General features: G+C 42.7%; 2 protein-coding genes across 3 annotated transcripts in view; one reads left to right on the forward strand and one right to left on the reverse strand.

Annotated features, from left to right (window-relative positions):
* Positions 1 to 23313, forward strand: part of LOC115186779 (zinc finger protein 271-like) — a gene marked incomplete at both ends in the record, with an annotated part of 129441 nt that overhangs the window by 78977 nt on the left and 27151 nt on the right. The gene's annotated exons all lie outside the window — the stretch shown is intronic.
* LOC115186781 (sialoadhesin-like) lies at positions 651 to 13960 on the reverse strand. 2 transcript variants are annotated; one of them, XR_003875906.1, is made up of 4 exons: positions 13548 to 13960; positions 6401 to 6478; positions 951 to 1948; positions 651 to 688 (listed from the first exon to the last, which is right to left on the reverse strand). XR_003875906.1 is itself a non-coding variant. In XM_029746281.1 (4 exons), the coding sequence occupies exons 2-4, from the start codon at positions 6453 to 6455 to the stop codon at positions 925 to 927; spliced, it is 681 nt and encodes a 226-aa protein (XP_029602141.1). In that variant the 5' UTR covers positions 6456 to 6478; positions 13548 to 13959; the 3' UTR covers positions 840 to 924. The 2 variants fall into 2 exon arrangements, 1 of the variants encoding a protein (XP_029602141.1); XM_029746281.1 differs by lacking the exon at positions 651 to 688 and having other exon boundaries at positions 840 to 1205; positions 1604 to 1948; positions 13548 to 13959.

Below are 23313 nucleotides of genomic sequence, written 5' to 3' on the forward strand. Positions count from 1 at the left end.
AGGTGGATTTGGAGGCCTTCTTCCTGTTTTATAAATGAACGAATGAATGAATGAATGAACAAATTAATGAAGATAATAAAGTGAAATAATCTTTAAAATATGCATTTTCACTCACCTGAACCACATGAAGCCAGAGAGACATGAAGCCAGTATGACACGCAGAACAACCACTATGATTCCTACAGCAGCAGTTAGAACTGAGGTTTGTTTCTCTAAAAGATAATATAGATGATATGAGTACATGTTATTATGAACTGAAAATTAATATACTGCAATACAGGACATTAATGCAATACTTGTATGTATAAGACTATGTATAGTTTTAAACCAAAGTGTAATGATGCAAACTAGAAGAAGATTACCTTGAAACATCATTTCTTATTGAACATAATTTTGTATTGAAGTATTGAAGATGTAACTTCACCTGCTATAATGATCATCAGAGCTGTAGAGTTATTAGATGCTATTGTATTCTCAGCCTCACAGTAGTATTCTCCTCTGTCCTCAGAGATGATGTTAGTGATGCTGTAACTCTGTCCTGATGCTTTTGGTGAGGTTACGTTCTTCTTGTACCAGGTGTATTTGTCCACAGGTGGGTTGGATTCACTGCTGCAGGTCAGAGTCACTGAACTGCCCTCCATTATTTCACCAGAGGGACTGACTGACACTGAGGTGTTCCTTGGGCCATCTGGTGTAAAAGACCAGATTCATTTATAGCAAAATTTGTGTTTACATTTTACAGGTGAGTTTGAAATAATTTAATTCAGAGTAAAAGACAATCAGAAAAATAATAATTAAAAAGAATGATGATATGGTGGTAATACAAATTCAAGGAAATGGATGATACACACAAAAATATTTATTCATATTTATTCATATGGAAAACAATCTATTCCCAATTCAAGAATCAACATAATCAGTATATCAAATGAAACCCACAATGTACTGACATGTGACAGTGAGAGTCTCTTCAGCAGAGGGGAGATCCTCATGGCCTTCTACAGCACAGGAGTATCGGCCTGTATCCTCACTGCTGACTGAGAATAGGCTATAGACAGGAGAGGAGGTGTTGCTGTTTGGTATAGGCTGTCCATTCTTATACCAACTGTAGGCTGTGATGGGGTCCAGTGTACATTTGGTTCTACATATCAGTGTGACATTCTCCCTCTCTGACACAGATGTAGGATCCATCTCCAACACAACATCTAGAGTATGAGGAAACAAATCATTATTCTCCTCCTTTGTGTCTGTATAGCTGCCCTTTATAAGGTAATTATAGTCATTCATTAATGAATTTGATTTATTTAGCCAGGATAGTCAACTCTGTAATACTTTCCACTGTTTTCCAGGAAGTATTGGGTTCAATAGAGTCAATTTAAACAGATTTTAACACAACATTCTCATTAGCATACATGCTAAAATCACAGCATACACTGAAGCACACACATCATATGCTTTAGCATACATACAGAACCACACTCACATTACAACTATCTAGATAGATGTGAGATGAGTGACAGATACTGTAAATACAAACCAAGACAATTTTCTTGAACTAAATGGAATTCAACAGTTGAACTATATTGAATGTACGTAACTGTACCTGTGACATACAGAGTGACTCCAGGACTGCCAATATATTTCCCTCCGGTCTGATCTGTTAATAATCTGAACTTGTACTCAGCAGAGTCACTCTCTCTCAGGTCTGTGATCCTCAGTGTGTGACAATTCTTCTGATCTCCATGACACTCCAGACGACCTGCATACTCTGGGTCCTGACCTAGATCTTTAGGTTCTTTACCAGTCCCAGATTCAGTGAACCAGAGGGTTGTTGTGACTGTACCACTGGGATATGTATAAGAGCAGTGCAGCTCCACTGTTGACCCCTTCAAGGCACAGATACTTTTCTTGGTGTAAGTCACACTCCAGACATTCTGACCCAGTACCACTGAAACAAGGTCACACAACACAATGCTATCAGAATTAAGCCAATGTATCTCTGTAATGTGTCTGTATCTATGTAATGTGTCTGTATCTCTGTAATGTGTCTGTGTCTCTGTAATGTTTCTATATCTGTAATGTGTCTGTATCTCTGTAATGTGTCTGTATCTCTGTAATGTGTCTGTATCTCTGTAATGTGTCTGTATCTATGTAATGTGTCTGTATCTATGTAATGTGTCTGTATCTCTGTAATGTGTCTGTGTCTCTGTAATGTTTCTATATCTGTAATGTGTCTGTATCTCTGTAATGTGTCTGTATCTCTGTAATGTGTCTGTATCTATGTAATGTGTCTGTATCTCTGTAATGTGTCTGTATCTCTGTAATGTGTCTGTGTCTCTGTAATGTGTCTGTATCTATGTAGTGTGTCTGTGTCTCTGTAATGTTTCTATATCTCTGTAATGTTTCTGTATCTCTGTAATGTGTGTCACGTCCTGGCCAATATAAGGGTTAATTGTTATTGTAGTTTGGTCAGGACGTGGCAGAGGGTATTTGTTTTATGTGGTTCGGGGTGGTGTTTTGGTAGAAGGGCGTTTGATTTATTATTTCCGGGTTTTTGGTTTATGGTCTATGTATTTCTATGTGTAGTCTGGTTAATGTATTTCTATGTTAGGTTGATTGGGGTTTGGGACTCTCAATTGGAGGCAGGTGCTTCCTCGTTGCCTCTGATTGAGAGTCCTATATATGGGTAATTGTTTGGTGTAGGTTTTTGTGGGAGATTGTTTCTTGTCTAGCGTGTATGAGCCTGAGAAGACTGTTCGGTGATCGTGAGTTTGTTTTGTTGTTTTGGTGTTCATTTTGAGTTTAATAAATGTTCAAGATGAACAAACACAGTCCTGCTTGATTTTGGTCCTCCTTCACCATCGATAACTGTGACAGAATCTCCCACCACAAAAGGACCAAGCAGCAGAGGAAGGAGCAACAGGTGGACTGGAAGGAGCAGAGGGAATTTGAATTGGACAAACGGGAGAAATGGACATGGGAGCAAGTTATGGCCGGAGAGGGCCCATGGAAGAAATGGAGCAAAGACCGGGAATGCTACCGAGGAACACGACTGCCGATTAAACCCGAGAGGCAGCCCCAAGAATTTTTTTTGGGGGGGCATATGGGTAGTTTGGCGGGGCAAGTTTGGAGCCCCAGGCCAAATCCCCGGACTGTGTCACAGAAGCCAGTTAATGGACATGTCTCGTGCTTCGGGGTAATGAGTATTATGGCGAGGCCAAGTGTTTTTAGGCCAGTACACGCTATACCAGCACCCCGCATTTACCAGGGGGTAGTAGGCATTCAGCCAGAAAGGGCGATGCCAGGTTTAAGCTCGAGACCGCCAGTAAGCCTCCACGGTCCTATATATCCTGTTCCCGCTCCACGCACTAGCCTAGAGGTGCGTGTTCCCAGTCTGGCATGTCCAGTACCAGCACCACGCACCAGGTTTCAAGTGCGTCAGCCCAGTCCGACTCGTCCTGTTCCCGCTCCCCGCATTAGCCTGGAAGTGCGTGTTCCCAGGCTGATAACCCCAGTACCAGCACCACGCACCAGGCTTCCAGTGCGTCGGCTCAGTCAGAAGTCGCCAGAGCCGCCCGTCAGTCAGGAGTCGCCAGAGCCGCCCGTCAGTCAGGAGTCGCCAGAGCCGCCCGTCAGTCAGGAGTCGCCAGAGCCGCCCGTCAGTCAGGAGTCGCCAGAGCCGCCCGTCAGTCAAGAGTCGCCAGAGCCGCCCGTCAGTCAGGAGTCGCCAGAGCCGCCCGTCAGTCAGGAGTCGCCAGAGCCGCCCGTCAGTCAGGAGTCGCCAGAGCCGCCCGTCAGTCAGGAGCCGCCAGAGCGGCCCGACTGCCCGGAGATGCCAGAGCGGCCCGACTGCCCGGAGATGCCAAAACGGCCCGACTGCCCGGAGATGCCAGAGCGGCCCGACTGCCCGGAGATGCCAGAGCGGCCCGACTGCCCGGATCAGCCAGAGCGGCCCGTCGGCCAGGATCAGCCAGAGCGGCCCGTCGGCCAGGATCAGCCAGATCGGCCCGTCGGCCAGGATCAGCCAGAGCGGCCCGTCGGCCAGGATCAGCCAGAGTGGCCCATCTGCCCAGAGTCTGCTGATGACCAAAAATCAAGGGAGTCTAGCAGCAACCCTGAACTGAGTAAGCCTGACATTTCAGAACTTAAAGTAATTAACGGTTTAATTGATGAGTCTGCATACAGGGTGGAGAGGAGGAGGTCTGCCCATGATCCAGAGCAGGGGGAGTCTGCCTACGGTCCGAGGCTGATCGGGTCGGTCGGCACTCTGGAGGACAATAGGCCGGAGCCTGAACCACCACCTGTATAGGTGGGTTGGGGAGGGGGGGTGTAGCACAAGTGCCGTCGGTGACGGCAGCCACCCTCCCTTTAGTTTAGGGATTTAGGGATTTTTTGTTGTTTGGGGTTTTTGTTATTCTTGAGGTGCTTCCGGGGTCTGCACCTTTAGGGGGGGGGGGGGGGGTACTGTCACGTCCTGGCCAATATAAGGGTTAATTGTTATTGTAGTTTGGTCAGGACGTGGCAGAGGGTATTTGTTTTATGTGGTTCGGGGTGGTGTTTTGGTAGAAGGGCGTTTGATTTATTATTTCCGGGTTTTTGGTTTATGGTCTATGTATTTCTATGTGTAGTCTGGTTAATGTATTTCTATGTTAGGTTGATTGGGGTTTGGGACTCTCAATTGGAGGCAGGTGCTTCCTCGTTGCCTCTGATTGAGAGTCCTATATATGGGTAATTGTTTGGTGTAGGTTTTTGTGGGAGATTGTTTCTTGGCTAGCGTGTATGAGCCTGAGAAGACTGTTCGGGGATCGTGAGTTTGTTTTGTTGTTTTGGTGTTCATTTTGAGTTTAATAAATGTTCAAGATGAACAAACACAGTCCTGCTGGATTTTGGTCCTCCTTCACCATCGATAACCGTGACAATGTGTCTGTATCTCTGTAATGTGTCTGTATCTCTGTAATGTATCTCTGTAATGTGTCTGTATCTCTGTAATGTATCTCTGTAATGTGTCTGTATCTCTGTAATGTATCTCTGTAATGTGTTTATATCTGCAATGTGTCTGTATCTATGCAATGTGTCTGTATCTATGCAATGTGTCTGTATCTATGCAATGTGTCTGTATCTATGCAATGTAAATGTGTTTATGTAAAACATAGGGACCACAATGTAAATAAGTCCCAGACTTTATTGTCCTTTAAATCAACAATCCTGGTCACTGTAAATAAACTGTGTGTACATGTGTGTATGTATTTTTTTTAACTGACCAATAAAATCAATCAATCCAAACTGTGCAGCAGCCATTTGATGAATGGAAAGAGACATTTGTTACAAAACACCAGAAAGCTGAATGACATTCAGAGATTGTCAAGCCTTCGATACTGGGTAAGCCTACAAGGTAAGGTGGGATGTATTCCTATTTGTTCAGATTGATTGTGGTTTTAAAAACGTAAACCATGCTATAGAAGTGCTCCAAGTCGTTATGCTTTTGTTTATTGGTTGTGTGGTGCATTGGCACAGAAACCTGTTGGTAGAAAATGTGAATATATTTTATATAATTATAAATATGGCATCAAAATTTTGAAAATCTGATTTCCCCCTGGCTGATCACTGTCTGCAGCCGGCTCTGATCGTAGTGTAATGAAATAGGCAGGGAGAGTGAGCTCATCCGTGGTGGTCGGCGAACCTTGAACCTTCTGGCCTGTATCCCCTGTGTGCCATTGACTGTGCCACAAAAGCATGCTGAAGCGGCAAAGTCAATTTTCACATGAATAAACACACAGTCGCTATGTAATGATTACTAACTGGGTGGGTTGAGATGATTAAATATAAAAGCACTAAACCTCTCTCTAAAAGCTTCACTTATACAAACGTTTTACTTGAACCCTAAATGGTTCTCCAGTAGATTACTAAGAAAAGCTCATCCATTGTTTAAAAATGGCCTTTTTGCCTTTGTGCAGATTGCCATGTCTCATTTTAGAGTAATTGAAAATGATACTTTTTTCAAAAGTATCTGTCTTTTTCAAACAAGCATTGCAGAGCTGGCTACAATTTCATCCCCCTGAAAAGGGAGAACAAATATTACAACAAATATTATGGCTGAACTCAAATGGTTGATAAAATACCTGTAATTATGGGAAAGATGTTTGAACGTTGTGGATGCTTGTGCTTTTTTTTCACCTTAAAAATGCATCAATTTCAAAATGAGTAGGGTTTGTCCACACCATGTTGCCATAGTTGGTGAGTTGAGTGTGAAACCACAGACAAGAATCACTCAGTGAGGTGTGAAAGATACCTATTTAAAGGGAAGTGGAGACGCCTAACACCAGAATAACATTATGATTCATATCCTTTAGAAATGTCTGTAGAGAAACAGAACAACTAAAAGATAAGAATGAGACCATACCTGTCACAGACCAGAGAAATACCAGCAACACACTTCCTGCTGTTCTCAAGGCCATTGTTGCATCTCCCACCCTGCAGTCTTAGAAACATAAACAACAACTCACTCTACAGCAGGTGAATAACTCCACCTGATACATTGAAGTAGAAACTGTAAATGGGGTACAGGGCCTCATTACTGAAAATGAACCAGGCTCATATTGTGTTGTGTTGTATTGTGCTATATGGTTGTCTGTGTGAATACTGTCTCTCTGTAAGTCTATTGCACTATGTATGTAATGTGTGTGACGTGTTGCATGTCTGTCTTCGTCTGTCTATTTAAGATGACATGCTGTCTGATGCAAAAACTATTTCCTAATGGATACAATAAAGTCATCAACATCACAAACAACAAAAACAATCACTTATTTAACAGATGTGTAGAACTGTAAACACATATTTCAACATTGATTGTTGTGAAGCTGTTTATTCTCAGATCCCCAGATACAGGAGGATAAATGTTCAATTCTCTATGGTCCGTCAAGCTGTACAGCAGCCTAAAGACTGACCACCAGGTTCAATGATAACTCCTATCCCCAAGCTGTGAGGCTAAACAACAATTGACTCTCTCTCTCTCACACACACACACACACACACACACACACACACACACACACACACACACACACACACACACACACACACACACACACACACACACACACCATCTGTAGTGAAGGCCCATAAGGCCCATAGAGTCTGTATCAGTCTAGAGAGCTGGTTGTTATGGATGTAGAAAAGTTAAAACACACATCCTACACAGTATAGATGTCAACCCTACTCCCTATCAGTCCCAGTATAGATGTCAACCCTACTCCCTATCAGTCGCAGTATAGATGTCAACCCTACTCCCTATCAGTCCCAGTATAGATGTCAACCCTACTCCCTATCAGTCCCAGTATAGATGTCAACCCTACTCCCTATCAGTCCCAGTATAGATGTCAAACCTACTCCCTATCAGTCCCAGTATAGATGTCAACCCTACTCCCTATCAGTCCCAGTATAGATGTCAACCCTACTCCCTATCAGTCCCAGTATAGATGTCAACCCTACTCCCTATCAGTCCCACTATAGATGTCAACCCTACTCCCTATCAGTCCCAGTATAGATGTCAACCCTACTCCCTATCAGTCGCAGTATAGATGTCAACCCTACTCAGTCTGGTCCTAAAGGACCCTCAGATAAATCCACTGTGTCATTCACACACATTCCAACACTCCTCCACTGAGACACTTTATGAATACAGGCCCTGATGTAACAACCAAAACTGTCTCACCCTGATCTGTTTCACCTGTCTTGTGCTTGTCTCCACCCGCCCTCCAGGTGTCGCCAGTTTCCCCCCTTATCCCCTGTGTATTTATACAGTGGTGGAAAAGTACCCAATTGTCATACTTGAGTAAAAGTGAGTCACCCAGTAAAATACGACTTGAGTAAAAGTCTAAAAGTATTTGGTTTTAAATAATATGATATAAAGTATCAAAAATAAATGTAATTGCAAAAATGTACTTAAGTATCAAAAGTAAAAGTATGAATCATTTCAAATTCCTTGTTAAGCAAACCAGATGGCACAACTGTTTGTGTTTTGTTTGTATGTGCAGATAGCCAGGGGCACACTCCAACACTCAGAAATCATTCAGAAACAAAGCGTTTGTGTTTAGTGAGTTTTCACATCAGAAGCAGTAGGGATGACCAGGGATGTTCTCTTGATAAGTGCGTGAATTGGACCTTTTCTGTCCTGCTAAGCATTCAAAATTTAACGAGGACTTTTGGGTGTCAGGGGAAATGTATTGAGTAATAAGTACATTATTTTCTTTTAGGAATGTAGTGAAGTAAAAGTGAAAGTTGTCAAAAATAAAAATAGTAAAATAAAGTACAGATACCCCAAAACAACTACTTCAGGAGTACTTGAAAGTATTTTTACTCAAGTACTTTACACCACTGCCTTTATACCTGTATTTTCTGTTTGTCTGTTGCCAGTTCGTATCGCCAAGCCTACCAGCCTGGTTCTCCCTAGCCCCTGTTTCTCCCTAGCCCCTGGTTCTCCCTAGCCCCTGTTTCTCTCTAGCCCCTGGTTCTCCCTAGCCCCTGGTTCTCCCTAGCCCCTGTTTCTCTCTAGCCCCTGGTTCTCCCTAGCCCCTGTTTCTCCCTAGCCCCTGTTTCTCTCTAGCCCCTGGTTCTCCCTAGCCCCTGGTTCTCCCTAGCCCCTGGTTCTCCCTAGCCCCTGGTTCCCCCTAGCCCCTGGTTCTCCCTAGCCCCTGGTTCTCCCTAGCCCCTGGTTCTCCCTAGCCCCTGTTTCTCTCTAGCCCCTGGTTCTCCCTAGCCCCTGGTTCTCCCTAGCCCCTGTTTCTCTCTAGCCCCTGGTTCTCCCTAGCCCCTGGTTCTCCCTAGCCCCTGGTTCCCCCTAGCCCCTGGTTCTCCCTAGCCCCTGGTTCTCTCTAGCCCCTGGTTCTCCCTAGCCCCTGTTTCTCTCTAGCCCCTGGTTCTCCCTAGCCCCTGGTTCTCCCTAGCCCCTGTTTCTCCCTAGCCCCTGGTTCTCCCTAGCCCCTGGTTCTCCCTAGCCCCTGTTTCTCTCTAGCCCCTGTTTCTCCCTAGCCCCTGGTTCTCCCTTGCCCCTGGTTCTCCCTAGCCCCTGGTTCCCCCTAGCCCCTGGTTCTCCCTAGCCCCTGTTTCTCTCTAGCCCCTGGTTCTCCCTAGCCCCTGGTTCTCCCTAGCCCCTGGTTCTCCCTAGCCCCTGTTTCTCTCTAGCCCCTGGTTCTCCCTAGCCCCTGGTTCTCCCTAGCCCCTGGTTCTCCCTAGCCCCTGGTTCTCCCTAGCCCCTGTTTCTCCCTAGCCCCTGGTTCTCCCTAGCCCCTGGTTCTCCCTAGCCCCTGTTTCTCCCTAGCCCCTGGTTCCCCCTAGCCCCTGGTTCTCCCTAGCCCCTGGTTCTCCCTAGCCCCTGTTTCTCCCTAGCCCCTGGTTCCCCCTAGCCCCTGGTTCTCCCTAGCCCCTGTTTCTCCCTAGCCCCTGTTTCTCCCTAGCCCCTGGTTCCCCCTAGCCCCTGGTTCTCCCTAGCCCCTGTTTCTCCCTAGCCCCTGTTTCTCCCTAGCCCCTGTTTCTCTCTAGCCCCTGGTTCTCCCTAGCCCCTGGTTCTCCCTAGCCCCTGTTTTTCTAGTTTTTCCGGTTTTGACCACTCTGCCTGTCCTGACCCTGAGCCTGCCTGCCGTTCTGTACCTTACTGACTCTACCCTGGATTACTGACCTCTGCCTGCCCTTGACCTGTCGTCTGCCTGCCCCCTGTTTTGTTAATAAACATCTGTTATTCAAACTGTCTGCATCTGGGTCTTATCTGACACAGTTCTGATCCAAAACACAGCTCAAAACATAACAAGAAGTAAAATTATACATTCCCCTCAAGAATATGACTAATGACTAAAATCAAATAACCCAAAACTATTTTTCAAGATATTGTCACGCGTACTTATAGAGTGAAGTGAAGGAGAGAGGTCCTGTACAGAGAGTCAACCAGTTGATACATATTTAAAGTAGTCAGGGCACAAGTAGCTGATGCAGAACTGTCCTTTCCTCTTTAAGTCATTAACATGCATGACGACGAGAACAACATGTCAGAGAAGGGAGGTTACTGTATTAGAATGGGCCCTACATTTCTAAAATGGACAAAATGTCCCCCATTTCCACTTTTATTTAAATACAGAACCATGTTAACAATATGTTGACTATTCTTTATGGAATGTTTATAATATCTTAGAATGTGTTGCCTTGTCCCTCTGAGTTCTACATGGAACAGGTCAAAGTTCCATTTACATTTGGTCAGTTCCATGAAGTCATTCATTCTATTCTATAAACACATTCAATTTACACTCCTCATCAGCTGCATCAAAGTGATACTGAAGGTTTCAGTGTTCTAGACTAGAGCTCTCCCTACTGGCATCTCAGCATTACTGTAGTGTCTCTTCGTACGATGGGCAGTAATATAATGCCTCGATCATATTCAGTTACACTGGCTTCTTCCCAAATGGCACCCTATGTCAAAAGTAGTACACTATTAAGGGAACAGGGTGCCATTTGGGAGAGAACCACTGTTGGCCATCGTGTATAGTACTGGTACCTAATAATAATGTCCTCAATAATGTTGGGCTAATAACAACATAACAAACTAATGAAACGCAACACTGGCGTTAAAAAGTAAAATTTAAGCACATAAAAATTGATGTCTGTTCTGTAGAACATGCCGCTATCATATTCTGTTCCACTGTTGGCCCTTGTGAACAGCAGATGGCAAGCAGTGGATAGCAGCCGATTTACGGGCTCCTGACCTACTCCGCTATTTTGTGTATTTTTTGTGCTGATTTTAACTTTACTCTGACCGAAAACAGCTTCCGGACATCAGAACAGTGATCATTTAACTTGATATGGACAAACATTTCTACCTCAACGAGATGGCAAATTATGGACGTTCTGCTTACTCCGGACCAGGCCCTAATCCCCCGGGACTCGAAAGAGGAAGTGGCGGCAATAGAGAGGCAAGCGAGCAGGCATCCTGACGAGATTACGTTGGCGATCAAATAGACCACCATTGCCCTCTGTTCTATTGTAAATAAGATTGTGTTCTTAACTGACTTGCCTAGTTAAATAAAGGTTAAATACAAAATGTATTTAATAAATTAATATTGGCGAACGTGCAGTCACTGGAGAACAAACTGGATGAGCTATGTTCTATCCTATCACTGGAAAACTGTAATATCATACGTTTTTCTTGAGTTGTGGCTGAATGAGGACCTGGATATACATCTTGCTGGTTTTTCTACACAAAAATGTTTTGCTTTCTAGAACCTTAAAGGGTTATTTGGCTGATGCCATAGGAGAACCCTTTGAAGAATCCTTTTAGGTTCCAGGAAGAACCTTTTTGAATTACAGGTAGAACCTTTTTGGGTTCCATGTAGAACCCTTTCCACAGAGTGTTCTACATGTAAACGAAAGGGGTTCTACCTAGAACCAAAAAGGGTGCTCCTATTGGGACAGCCGAGGAACCCTTTTGGAACCCTTTTCTCTAAGAGCATCTTCAAGAATGGATGGCAGACTCTGGTAAGTCGAAGGGAGGAGGGGTGTGTCTCTTTGTTAAGGAAGTCTCAAGTTTTTGCTTGCCTGAGTTAGAATACCTTGTGATAAGCCGTAAACAATACTGTTTACCAAGAGAGTTTTCATCTACACTGAACAAAAATATAAACGCAACATGCAAAATATTTTAAGATTTTACTGACTTACAGTTCATATAAGGAAATCCGTTAATTTAAATAAATGTATTAGGACCTAATAGATTTCATATGACTGGGAATACACATATGCATCTGTTGGTCACAGATACCTTAAAAAAAGGAGGGGCATGGATCAGAAAACGAGTCAGTATCTGGTGTGACCACTTTTTGTCTCATGCAGCGCGACATCTCCTTTCCATAGAGTTGATCAGGCCTGTCGAATGTTGTCCAACTAATCTTTAATGGCTGTGAGAAGTTGCTGAATATTGGCAAGAACTGGAACATGCTGTCGTACACGTCGATCCAGAGCATCCAAAGCATTCTCAATAGGACAGTGGTGAGTATGCAGGCCATAGAAGAACTGGGACATTTTCAGCTTCCAGAAATTGTGTATGATTCTTGCGACATGGGGCCATGCATTTTGATGCTGAAACATGAGGTGATGGCGGTGGATGAATAGCACAAAAATGGGCCTCAGGATCTCGTCACAGTATCTCTCTGTTTTTAAATTGACATCGATAAAATGCAATTGTGTTCGTTGTCCATAGCTTATGCCTAACCATACCATAACCCCACTGCCACCATGGGGTATACTGTTCACAACGTTGGCATCAGCAAAACGCTTGCCCAGACTACGCCATACACGCTGTCTGCTATCTGCCCGGTACAGTTGAAAACGGGATTCATCCGTGAAGAGCACACTTCTCCAGCGTGCCAGTGGCCATCGAAGGTGAGTATTTGCCCACTGAAGTCGATTACGATGCCAAACAGCAATCAGGTCAAAATATGCAGTTCTGTCCTTGAGCAAGGCAGTTAACACCCAACAACAACTGATCCCTGGTGCAGATGATGTCGATTAAGGCAGATCCCGCAGTGTTGCTCTGTTTCAGAGGGGTTAGGTTAACTGTAGAAGAAGTTTACAATTGGTTCATTCATCCCCTTCCTCTCCCCTGTAACTATTCCCCAGGTCGTTACTGTAAATGAGAACGTGTTCTCAATCAACTTACCTGGTAAAATAACGGATAAATAAAATAAAGAAGACACATTTTAGTTGAATGCATTTAGTTGTGCAACTGACTGGGCATCCCTCTTTCCCTTACATGTGTGTACATTTTTATTTTACCTTTATTTAACTAGGCAAGTCAGTTAAGAACAACTTCTTATTTTCAATGACGGCCTACCGGGGAACAGTGGGTTAACTGCCTTGTTCAGGGGGCAGAATGACAGATTTGTACCTTGTCAGCCCAGGGATTCAATCTGCAACCTTTCAGTTACGAGTCCAACACTCTAACCACTAGGCTACCTGCCGACCCATAACCACCTCAATTATTTCATACCCCTGCACATCAACTAGGTACTGGTAAATAGACATGTTGTTTTTTACTCATTATTGTTATTTGTTATTCACTGTGTATTTATTCCTTGTGTCACTATTTAAAATGTTTTTACTCTGCATTGTTGGAAATGGACCCGTTAGTAAACATTTCAATCCACCGTCACTGTGTCTCACGTAAATAATACTCCTAAACACAACCCTCCATCACTGTGTTTCATATTAATACTGTATTAACACCCAATCCCCTCTTACTTTAGCCCATTTTCAAACACGTCTCCACAAAAATCTATTACTGTCAGAGTCCTTAAAATAGCAGGAAAAAGTATTATATATGAAACCACATGTACAATACTGTATCAGATTAATATGCAGAAATACATCTACAGAGTATACTGTACATAACAGAAAAACAAAACAACATACATTCCAATAGCATCGCCATGCACATAACAGGATACAGAAGTTCATGGTTACAAACAAATTATAAAATATACATATTTTAAGATATCGTCAAGCATACTTACAGAGTGAAGGGTAGACGTGTTGTAAGTTAACTTACTGTCAGTAAACAGACACTGAGTGTGAAGTTTGAGATCTGTGGTTAACCCAACATTGAAGTAGTCTGTGTCCATAGAGTTTAATAGAGGGCGCACTTGCTTCAAAACTAAAGCCATTGAATACAAACTTTCAGTTGGTTTACCGACTGTCATTAAAGTTATGGAAGTTGAAGAAGAAGACATTAACTACTTTAAAATGGAGATAGTCCTCAATTGCTCTTCTCATTCTGTTGCAGACGACATAATGACAAATATGCATAGATGGACCCTCTAGACAAATCTATGTCAGGAACTAAGAAGCTGATGCAGAGAGGGCTTCCTTCCTCAGTCACACATACAGTGTTCGAGAGCATCAAAACTGTGATGCATCGTGGGTAAATTGTGACTGACTGACTGACTGACTGACTGACTGAGTGAGTGAGTAGTTATTTATCATGCAAGGTCATTTGTAGATCTCGACTCGTCTATAAAGTCGGCTGCAATGTCAAACACTCCTACATTTACATAACATTATAGCATTTGTAGCAAAAATCTCATTCAAATCATGGGACCGATAATATGATTTGTCAGATTAACATTAGCACATCATGTTCAAATCATCTATAAGTGACTTTGTTGAGCTTCACATTGAATTTTATACATTTGGATGATTTGGACATGATTTGGACATGATAAAATGACTAAAAGAAATGTGCAAAAAATGCTAATAATGGTCGGATGACTTGAATGGGATTTGTGCCACAAATGCTAAAACATTAGCAAGTGGAAACAGTACCAGGGGAAACTAAACCAAAGCATGGATTGCTGACATACCATGTCCATAGACTACTAAAAGGTTAAGGAAACCAATGTGTCGTTTAGTAATTTGGATGAACTATCTCTTTCAAGTTAATTTACTGGAAAATATTCTAGATATCATAGCAATATGTTAGTTCTCTTCTGTCCAGGTTCAGTGGTGGTTTTCTCCCCTGGATGGTTTGAGCTGTGAACGTGTCACTGTGGGAGTCCCTCACACTCAGAGACAGAGGAAACACATTGTGTGTGTGTGGGGGGGGGGGTTTCTCTCTCATACTATATACAAAATAAACACATATATTAATACATTAATACATCCGTATTGCCAGTGTATCATAGTCAGAGCCCTTGGTTCTCATGTTCAGAGCTGTGCACGAGTCATTGATAGCGTCAGGACGGACACTGTTGAGATAGAGAGCTGTGCCAAGGTGACAGTGAAAATGGTAGAAAATAGACTATTTTGGCACAGTAAATTAATGTCACCAGGTGTGGGGGTGGAATTTTAACTGATATAATCATATGTGTGTCTGCTGTGGCATCACTTCCTCCTGTGGATCTCCTGTAAAGAGGGACCGAGTGAGATCTGCTCTCTAGTGACCTCCAGTGGAAGTTGATATATATCACATGTAAACCTGGCTATGGAACACTGACCTCTTCATCGTGCTGGACACAGACCAGTGTGTGTTGAATACAGAAGATGGAGATATGACAGGGGGAACCAGGAAAGAAGAAAATGAAACAATATTTATTTAAATAGTTTTATAATTGTGTCTTATGGTATAATAAGTGTGTAACATTGTTCATGATTATTTATGTTTGTTGACCTGTGTGATTATCAGTGAATATATGAAAATTAGGTGTAGTTACACTGAACGTCCACAAACACAGAAGAAGAGTTGAGACGTCCATATTTATTCTGGGCCTCACAGTAGTATTCTCCTCTGTCCTCAGAGCTGATGTTAGTGATGCTGTAACTCTGTCCTGATGCTTTTGGTGAGGTAACATTCTTCTTGTACCAGGTGTATTTGTCCACAGGTGGGTTGGATTCACAGCTGCAGGTCAGAGTCACTGAACTGCCCTCCACTATTTCACCAGAGGGACTGACTGACACTGAGGTGTTCCTTGGACCATCTGGTGTTGAAGATGACAGAAAAAACAACTCATATAACATGTAAGGCACCAAGAGATGATGTAAATTAGTATAGATTATTATATTACTGTCACGAGAATTTTATCCCAATGTTCTAACCGAACTATTTTATAGCTTTGACCAATCCCCGAGGTTTGTAAGACCCTGGGTTTAATAATAATTAGGCAAAGACTCAGCTTCTGCAAAAGGTCCGTAAGGTTTATTCAGAGAACGTTCTAAAGTCAAAAATGCAAACACAGACATTTATAACTCTCACTCCCTACGCACTCACCCACTCTCACACACACACACACACACACACACACACACACACACACACACACACACACACACACACACACACACACACACACACACACACACACATACACTGGGTGGGCTGTATCTTTTCCCACTGTTCACATTCCTCGTTTATCACTGTTCTGTCCGCCTGGCAGTTCCTCGCTGTTCCCTTTCTCCCTAGATTAGAGAGGACTTGACAGGGCCTCTTTCCTGTCGTAAGTTTTTCAGAGTTCCAACCAGGTTTAGTTCAATTGTCCTCTGTGTTTTCTCAGTCACATATTTCTCACCTTTAACTTGTCTCAACCAAACCTTATTGGATTTTAGTTGTAATTATTCTAATACATTTTACATAGTCTAATAATTACGTGTCAGGGTGGAATTCTTTAGTCATTACTTTAAACATATAAATTCCTTTATCATAAGGCAAAAACTAAAATGTGCACCCCTTTGAGTCCCCAGGACCAGGACTGAGAACCACTGCTCTTCATTGGGACCTCTTCATATGTAGACTGGCTTTCAGCTCTCTTTATCTGAGGACAGACAATAAACAGACTTCATTATAGTCAAATTACACCACACTGAATTTTATGTTACTATTATCTATTATTACTATTATGTTACTATTACTATTATCTCCGTCCTCACTTCTAGGGACAGGAACTACACAAAAGTACCTGCCCTATCCAGAATAGCCTACTCTCTCACTGACAGTTGGGGCTGCTATCCTTTCACCCTCCTCCATGGCTGTTAGCTAGCTACCTACAAATGCATTTGGAGTTTGTTTTTTACAGTGATAAATACATCAAGATAGATAGCTAATATGAAGTTAGGTAGATGGTGATATTTCATTCACTTAGCTATCTATCTATACAGTATGTGAAGATGTCTAGATAGCTCATTTAGCAGCTCATTTGAGTTAGCCTGCACTGTAGCTAGTTAGCTAATAATACATCGGGGTTTTTTACATTTTCAAAATCTATTTACTTACTTACTTGAATAGGTTCTCCCAGCCATGTGGACAACTGGAAACAGGGCAGTAAAGTTTGTCACCAGAGCGTTTTAGAGGATATTACTATTGAACTATGTACCCATTTAATAACCAGACCTTCATACAAACTTGCTCTGCTGAATTCTTGACGGAGTCACAATGGGCGGCCTAAGCGGCATCTAGTCCATCTGCTGACTGGACGCAGTTCAGTAAAATGTACATTTTATTTTCAGACAACAAGTTAAAGGGTAGGAAGCATGAGTTTTTACTCAGCAGTGTAACAACACAGTGTGGTTAAAGACTTAGTAACTGAGATGTAGTCACGATCTGGTTACCTATAAGTACAAACAGTTATGTTTCTGTTTTAAATTTAAAAGATTAAAATGACATTTTAAATGTTTTCTTTACTCAAGTATGACAATTGGGTACTTTTTTCACCACTGTATTTTTATAAAGATCCCTTGCGTCATGCAGCCATTCCTCTGGGTAACCCCGCTGTCTGAAACACTCATCCAGCCATTCCTCTGGGTAACCCCGCTGTCTGAAACACTCATCCAGCCATTCCTCTGGGTAACCCCGCTGTCTGAAACACTCATCCAGCCGTTCCTCTGGGTAACCCCGCTGTCTGAAACACTCATCCAGCCATTCCTCTGTGTAACCCCGCTGTCTGAAACCCTCATCCAGCCATTCCTCTGGGTAACCCCGCTGTCTGAAACACTCATCCAGCCGTTCCTCTGGGTAACCCCGCTGTCTGAAACACTCATCCAGCCATTCCTCTGGGTAACCCCGCTGTCTGAAACACTCATCCAGCCGTTCCTCTGGGTAACCCCGCTGTCTGAAACACTGATCCAGCCATTCCTCTGGGTAACCCCGCTGTCTGAAACACTCATCCAGCCATTCCTCTGGGTAACCCCGCTGTCTGAAACACTCATCCAGCCATTCCTCTGGGTAACCCCGCTGTCTGAAACACTCATCCAGCCATTCCTCTGGGTAACCCCGCTGTCTGAAACACTCATCCAGCCGTTCCTCTGGGTAACCCCGTTGTCTGTAACACTCAGACAGTCAGCTTGTTTGTCATAGTCACTCTGTGTACTACAAATCCTGTGTATGTGACTTTATTGGTCGATGGTGAGGATCTTTTTTAGGGGTGTAGGGTGGAAGCTGTCTCCGCGTAACAGGGAATTCCTGTCCGTCGGCTTCCTGTATAGGTCTGTGCTAAAGCCACCCCCGTCCCTCTTAATCAAAATGTCCAGATAACTTGTTTCATGCACATGAAAGGTGAGGGTGAATTTCAGATGTTCACTGCTTGTATTGATGAAGGAGTGGAATCAATGAAGTTCCTCTGCTGTCCCTGTTGAGGGACTGGTTAGGAAGAACACTTCTACAGCCAGAGAGGTGAGAGGTCACACATGGTTTAGATGGTAAATATTTATGTCCCCTTAGTGGTTCATCACATCAGCAAAAGGGAATATGTTCCATCATCTATGTTTATTTACATTAGTGCAAATTGTCCACTGATATTGGTGTAATTTCTCACCCCTTTTGGCTGTATGAAAGTTAATTTCCCCTCAGACACACATTTGTTCTTTGATATTATGAAGGTCATTTGTGTCAAATGTACCTTTCCCCTCATTCACCCCATCTCTTTACATTGCGTATGCATATTTGGTGGCCTGACTGTGTCCAGACTTTGTCAAAGGCCCATCCTGGTAGATCTGAACCTAATGCAGCTTGGAGTGATCAGATGACAGAAGTCACATTTAGATGCCAGGTGTAACTGAGGCCATAGATGCTCCATATCCATTACTTTGAGTGTTTTATATAATATGACTAAATTTGTTTCTGTGTTGCAGGGGCAGTCAAGAAATGGAACAGCAAGTCCACAGAACATGACATAAGCAGAGCTGTGGGAGACCACCTCAAGCCCCTGGTAGAGCCGGGGGTGGTGTTTACCACTCCACCACGCCTTCAGCAGGCTGGAAAAGTGTGTTTGATCTGGTTGATCTATTTGTTTGTTTCCGTTTTCAGTAGTTGAATCCTTTGACATGGGATTGATGCTGATTTTCACACTAAGAGGGACCAAGAGTCTTTCGATTGGTCGGCCATTGGGTTCATACATATATCTACCTCACTAACTTTAAGCATCAGCTGTCAGAGCAGCTTACCGATCATTGCACCTGTACACAGCCCATCTGTAAATAGCCACACCCAACTACCCCATCCCCATGTTATTTATTTTTGCTCCTTTGCATCCCAGTATCTCTACTTGCACATCTATCACTCCAGTGTTTAATTGCTAAATTGTAATTATTTCGCCACTATGGCCTTACCTCCTTACTCCATTTGCACACACTGTATATAGTTATTTACTGTACTTTTGTTATCCCATGTGTAACTGTGTTGTTTGTGTCGCACTGCTTTATCTTGGCCAGGTAAATTAGAACTTGTTCTCAACTGGCCTACCTGGTTAAATAAGAAAAACATTTTGTTGTTGAAATCAAATCAAGCTTTATTTAAACAGCACATTTCAGACATGGATGCAACACAATGGCTTCACAGGAAAAAACAATGAAAATAAAAAGAAATATTTAGTACACAAACATAAGAGGATAAAAAAACAGAAGTCTAACAACTGAAATACTATTGAGCATTGTAAGGAAATGCCATTGATTAAAATAACAATATGATGCAATATCCAACCCAAAATATAACTTGTTTTTTAGGAGGGGCTCTGAAAGACACTATGGGGGTGTCCACTGGAAGTTGACTAGTAACAACAACTGGGACCTAAAAGACACCCACCATGAGACCCACTAAATCTGCCCAAGAAGAGGAAAACAAAAGAAAAACCCACACCAAACTTAAAGACAGGAAGCAAACCTAAAAGGTGGAGCAACTAAAGGTGTTGACTCTCCACATGTATCAAGACAACTGGAGCACTGGGCCAGACACTCTTAAATAGAACCTGGACCAGCTCAGGTGAAACACCTTCCCACTAACGAGATGGACAAGCCAGCACAGGTGTAACACATACTGACTAACGAGGTGACACCAATCAGTGCGTCCTACGTGCTAACGAGCTAGACGTGCTAACGAGCTATACCTGCTAACGAGCTAGACGGGCTAACGGGCTAGACGTGCTAACGGGCTAGACGGGCTAACGGGCTAGACGTGCTAACGGGCTAGACGTGCTAACGGGCTAGACGTGCTAAAGTTCAACCTCAAAACATAAACGTTAAAACCAAAGCCTGTTGAACAAGTTTGCTCACCACCAACAGAAAACAACTTCCATTTCACATTATAATCAACTACAATGATTCACCTTCACCAATATAAACATGGTGTCTACTGGCTGTCAACAATTAAAAACAAGAAAAAAACACGTATTTCTAAATAATATACAATAGTATCTCGTCTTCCTAAAACTCACTAGCTTCTAGAACTCTCGTCTTCCTAAAACTCACTAGCTTCTAGAACTCTCGTCCCCTTGGAACGAGCCCAAACAAAACTCATCTCCAATACGGAAAAACATGCAGTCATAATAAATTGTGATCCATGGCAACTCACGGGCTAAACACAAAACACAAATCTTATATCCATTTGGGGGGAAATCAGGTTGAATCTGCTCTACAAACTAACACAACAAAACAAAAAACACATGGAAATGGAGATATATTTTACCTCACTGGTTAGAAGACAACCTGCAGAAGACAGTCAGCTACATTTTGGAGTGATGCATTTAAATGTAGGGGTCGCTAAACAAAGGAACACAACACTTATTTGTCATAACTCATCGATATCATATTGAAATCAATTGTGCCGAGAGGAGGGAGAGGAGGTTGCACGTCTTGTTAAAACTAACAGCTCAAAAACCACACGGAATCTGGGGATAATGTGTACATCACTGGTTAGAGGACAATTTGTAGAAAACAGCTCGCTACATTTTGATTCCAGTGGGTCACCAACGTGGTAAGTGTAACAACTCTTTTTTTGTTAGTCACTTTTTGTTAAATCACATAAATAGTAACTCTTCCATTTCAGAGCCTGGATTTTCCCCCTGAGGCTAATATCCATATCATGTTGAAATCAATAGAACAGGGGACAAACGTTTAGGGTTCTACATTGTGACATCATTAAAATACTCCAACTACAATGTTAAAACATTCTACATTGTGACATTAATTCATTGACATCATGAAACAACTCCTTCATGTATTTTCTGATGTTTGATCAGATGTCTTTTACCGGAGAATCTCTTGTCACACTGATCACAGCTATAAGGTTTCTCTCCTGTGTGTGTTCTCTGGTGTCGAGTCAGAGAGCCAGATGCAGCAAAATTCTTCCCACATTGATCACAGCTATAAGGTTTCTCTCCTGTGTGTCTTCTCTGGTGTCGAGTCAGAGAGCCAGATGCAGCAAAATTCTTCCCACATTGATCACAGCTATAAGGTTTCTCTCCTGTGTGTATTCTCTGGTGTAGAGTCAGATGGCTAGATGAAGTAAAACTCTTCCCACATTGAGTACAGCTAAAAGGCTTCTCTCCTGTGTGGATTCTCTGGTGTGATATGAGGCTGGTTGACCTAGTAAAACTCTTCCCACATTGACCACAGCTAAAAGATTTCTCTCCTGTGTGGATTCTCTGATGAATTTTAATGCCTGATGAAGAGGTTAATCTCTTCCCACAGTCAGAGGAGCAGTGAGTTCTCTTCCCTGTGGATCTCTGCAGGTGTTTCTTGAGGTGTTTTGATCTGGAGAGACAGCCAGATGTAGTAAAACTCTTCCCACATTGACCACAGCTATAAGGTTTCTCTCCTGTGTGTCTTCTCTGGTGTCGAGTCAGAGAGCCAGATGTAGTAAAACTCTTCCCACATTGACCACAACTATAAGGTTTCTCTCCTGTGTGTGTTCTTTGGTGTAGAGTAAGATAGCCAGATGTAGTAAAACTCTTCCCACATTGACCACAGCTATAAGGTTTCTCTCCTGTGTGTCTTCTCTGGTGTCGAGTCAGAGAGCCAGATGTAGTAAAACTCTTCCCACATTGACCACAACTATAAGGTTTCTCTCCTGTGTGTGTTCTCTGGTGTAGAGTCAGAGAGACAGATGCAGCAAAACTCTTCCCACATTGATCACAGCTATAAGGTTTCTCTCCTGTGTGTACTCGCTGGTGTCTAGTCAGATGGCAAGATGAAATATAAGTCTTCCCACATTGATCACAGCTATAAGGTTTCTCTCTTGTGTGTGTTCTCTGGTGTGATATCAGGCTGTCTGGCCGAGTAAAACTCTTCCCACATTGATTACAGCTATAAGGTTTCTCTCCTGTGTGTACTCGCTGGTGTCTAGTCAGATGGCAAGATGAAATATAAGTCTTCCCACATTGATCACAGCTACAAGGTTTCTCTCCTGTGTGTGTTCTCTGGTGTACAGTCAGGTAACTAGATGAAATAAAACTTTTCACACATTGATTACAACTAAAAGATTTCTCTCCTGTGTGTATCCTCTGGTGTGATAACAGGTTGCTTGACTGAGTAAAACTCTTCCCACATTGAGTACAGCTGTACGGTTTCTCTCCTGTGTGTATTCTCTGGTGTAGATGATGCCAACAGCGTAGCCATGATATTGTACAACAATTGACGTCTGTAATGAATGTTAAAATTACTTGACAATTGTCTTAAGACAGTCAAGTGAGCAACAATAGTCATATTTAGTCTTGTTTTCACATTAGTAGTAACTAGAAATAAGTAAAAGGTGTTGAACTCCTAAGCAGTGTGCCAGGCCACTTTTGTTCTCAAATATAGGCACCTTTCTGTGTTTGCTAAAATTGCGACAAGGGCGATGCGCACACAATTTGATTGCAGAAACACCTCCCTGCTAATGCAGAAACCGCTAGTTATGGATGTAGTATATCTGCCTAGAGCAAAAATGGTGAGCAAGTGGCCTAAGCTGTGCCATTAGAGATTCTGAGTTGGGTTGTGTTTCGGAGGACGCATGGCTCTCGACCTTCACCTCTCCAGAGTCCGTATGGGAGTTGCAGCGATGAGACAAGACTGTAAGTACCAATTGGGGAGAAAAAAGGGGTGAAAAAAATATATATATTTAAAAAATGGTGAGCAAAGATTAGTTTTCACAATGTATTCTGAATATTACAGCACTAGATCAGGAGTGCTACTCAAGGAAACTCACATTAAGCTCTGTGTCTATTCACTAATTCACCACCGTGGGGGAAAACTCAGGGGAGTTCTCATAGGCTGACAGCAAATAAAGCCTCCATTTCCAGGTTGATTATGATTATTATTATCATAATTTGACACTACTTTGGATTATAATTGTAAGGCTCGTTTGAATGTCCTGATTTAATATAATGTTTGTGTTATTGTCGAAAATGTACTACTTTATATTTAAAAACGACTTCAACCAGTAAAATGATCATTGGCTAGTTTTCCATCAGCCTGACAATGAGATTTTGTCCACTAAGTGTATGTGGTCTATAATCTCACCTAACAATAACATAGACCTACTGT

This window comes from Salmo trutta, unplaced genomic scaffold (genome assembly GCF_901001165.1).
Source record: "Salmo trutta unplaced genomic scaffold, fSalTru1.1, whole genome shotgun sequence".
In the NCBI taxonomy this organism is placed as follows: domain Eukaryota; kingdom Metazoa; phylum Chordata; class Actinopteri; order Salmoniformes; family Salmonidae; genus Salmo; species Salmo trutta.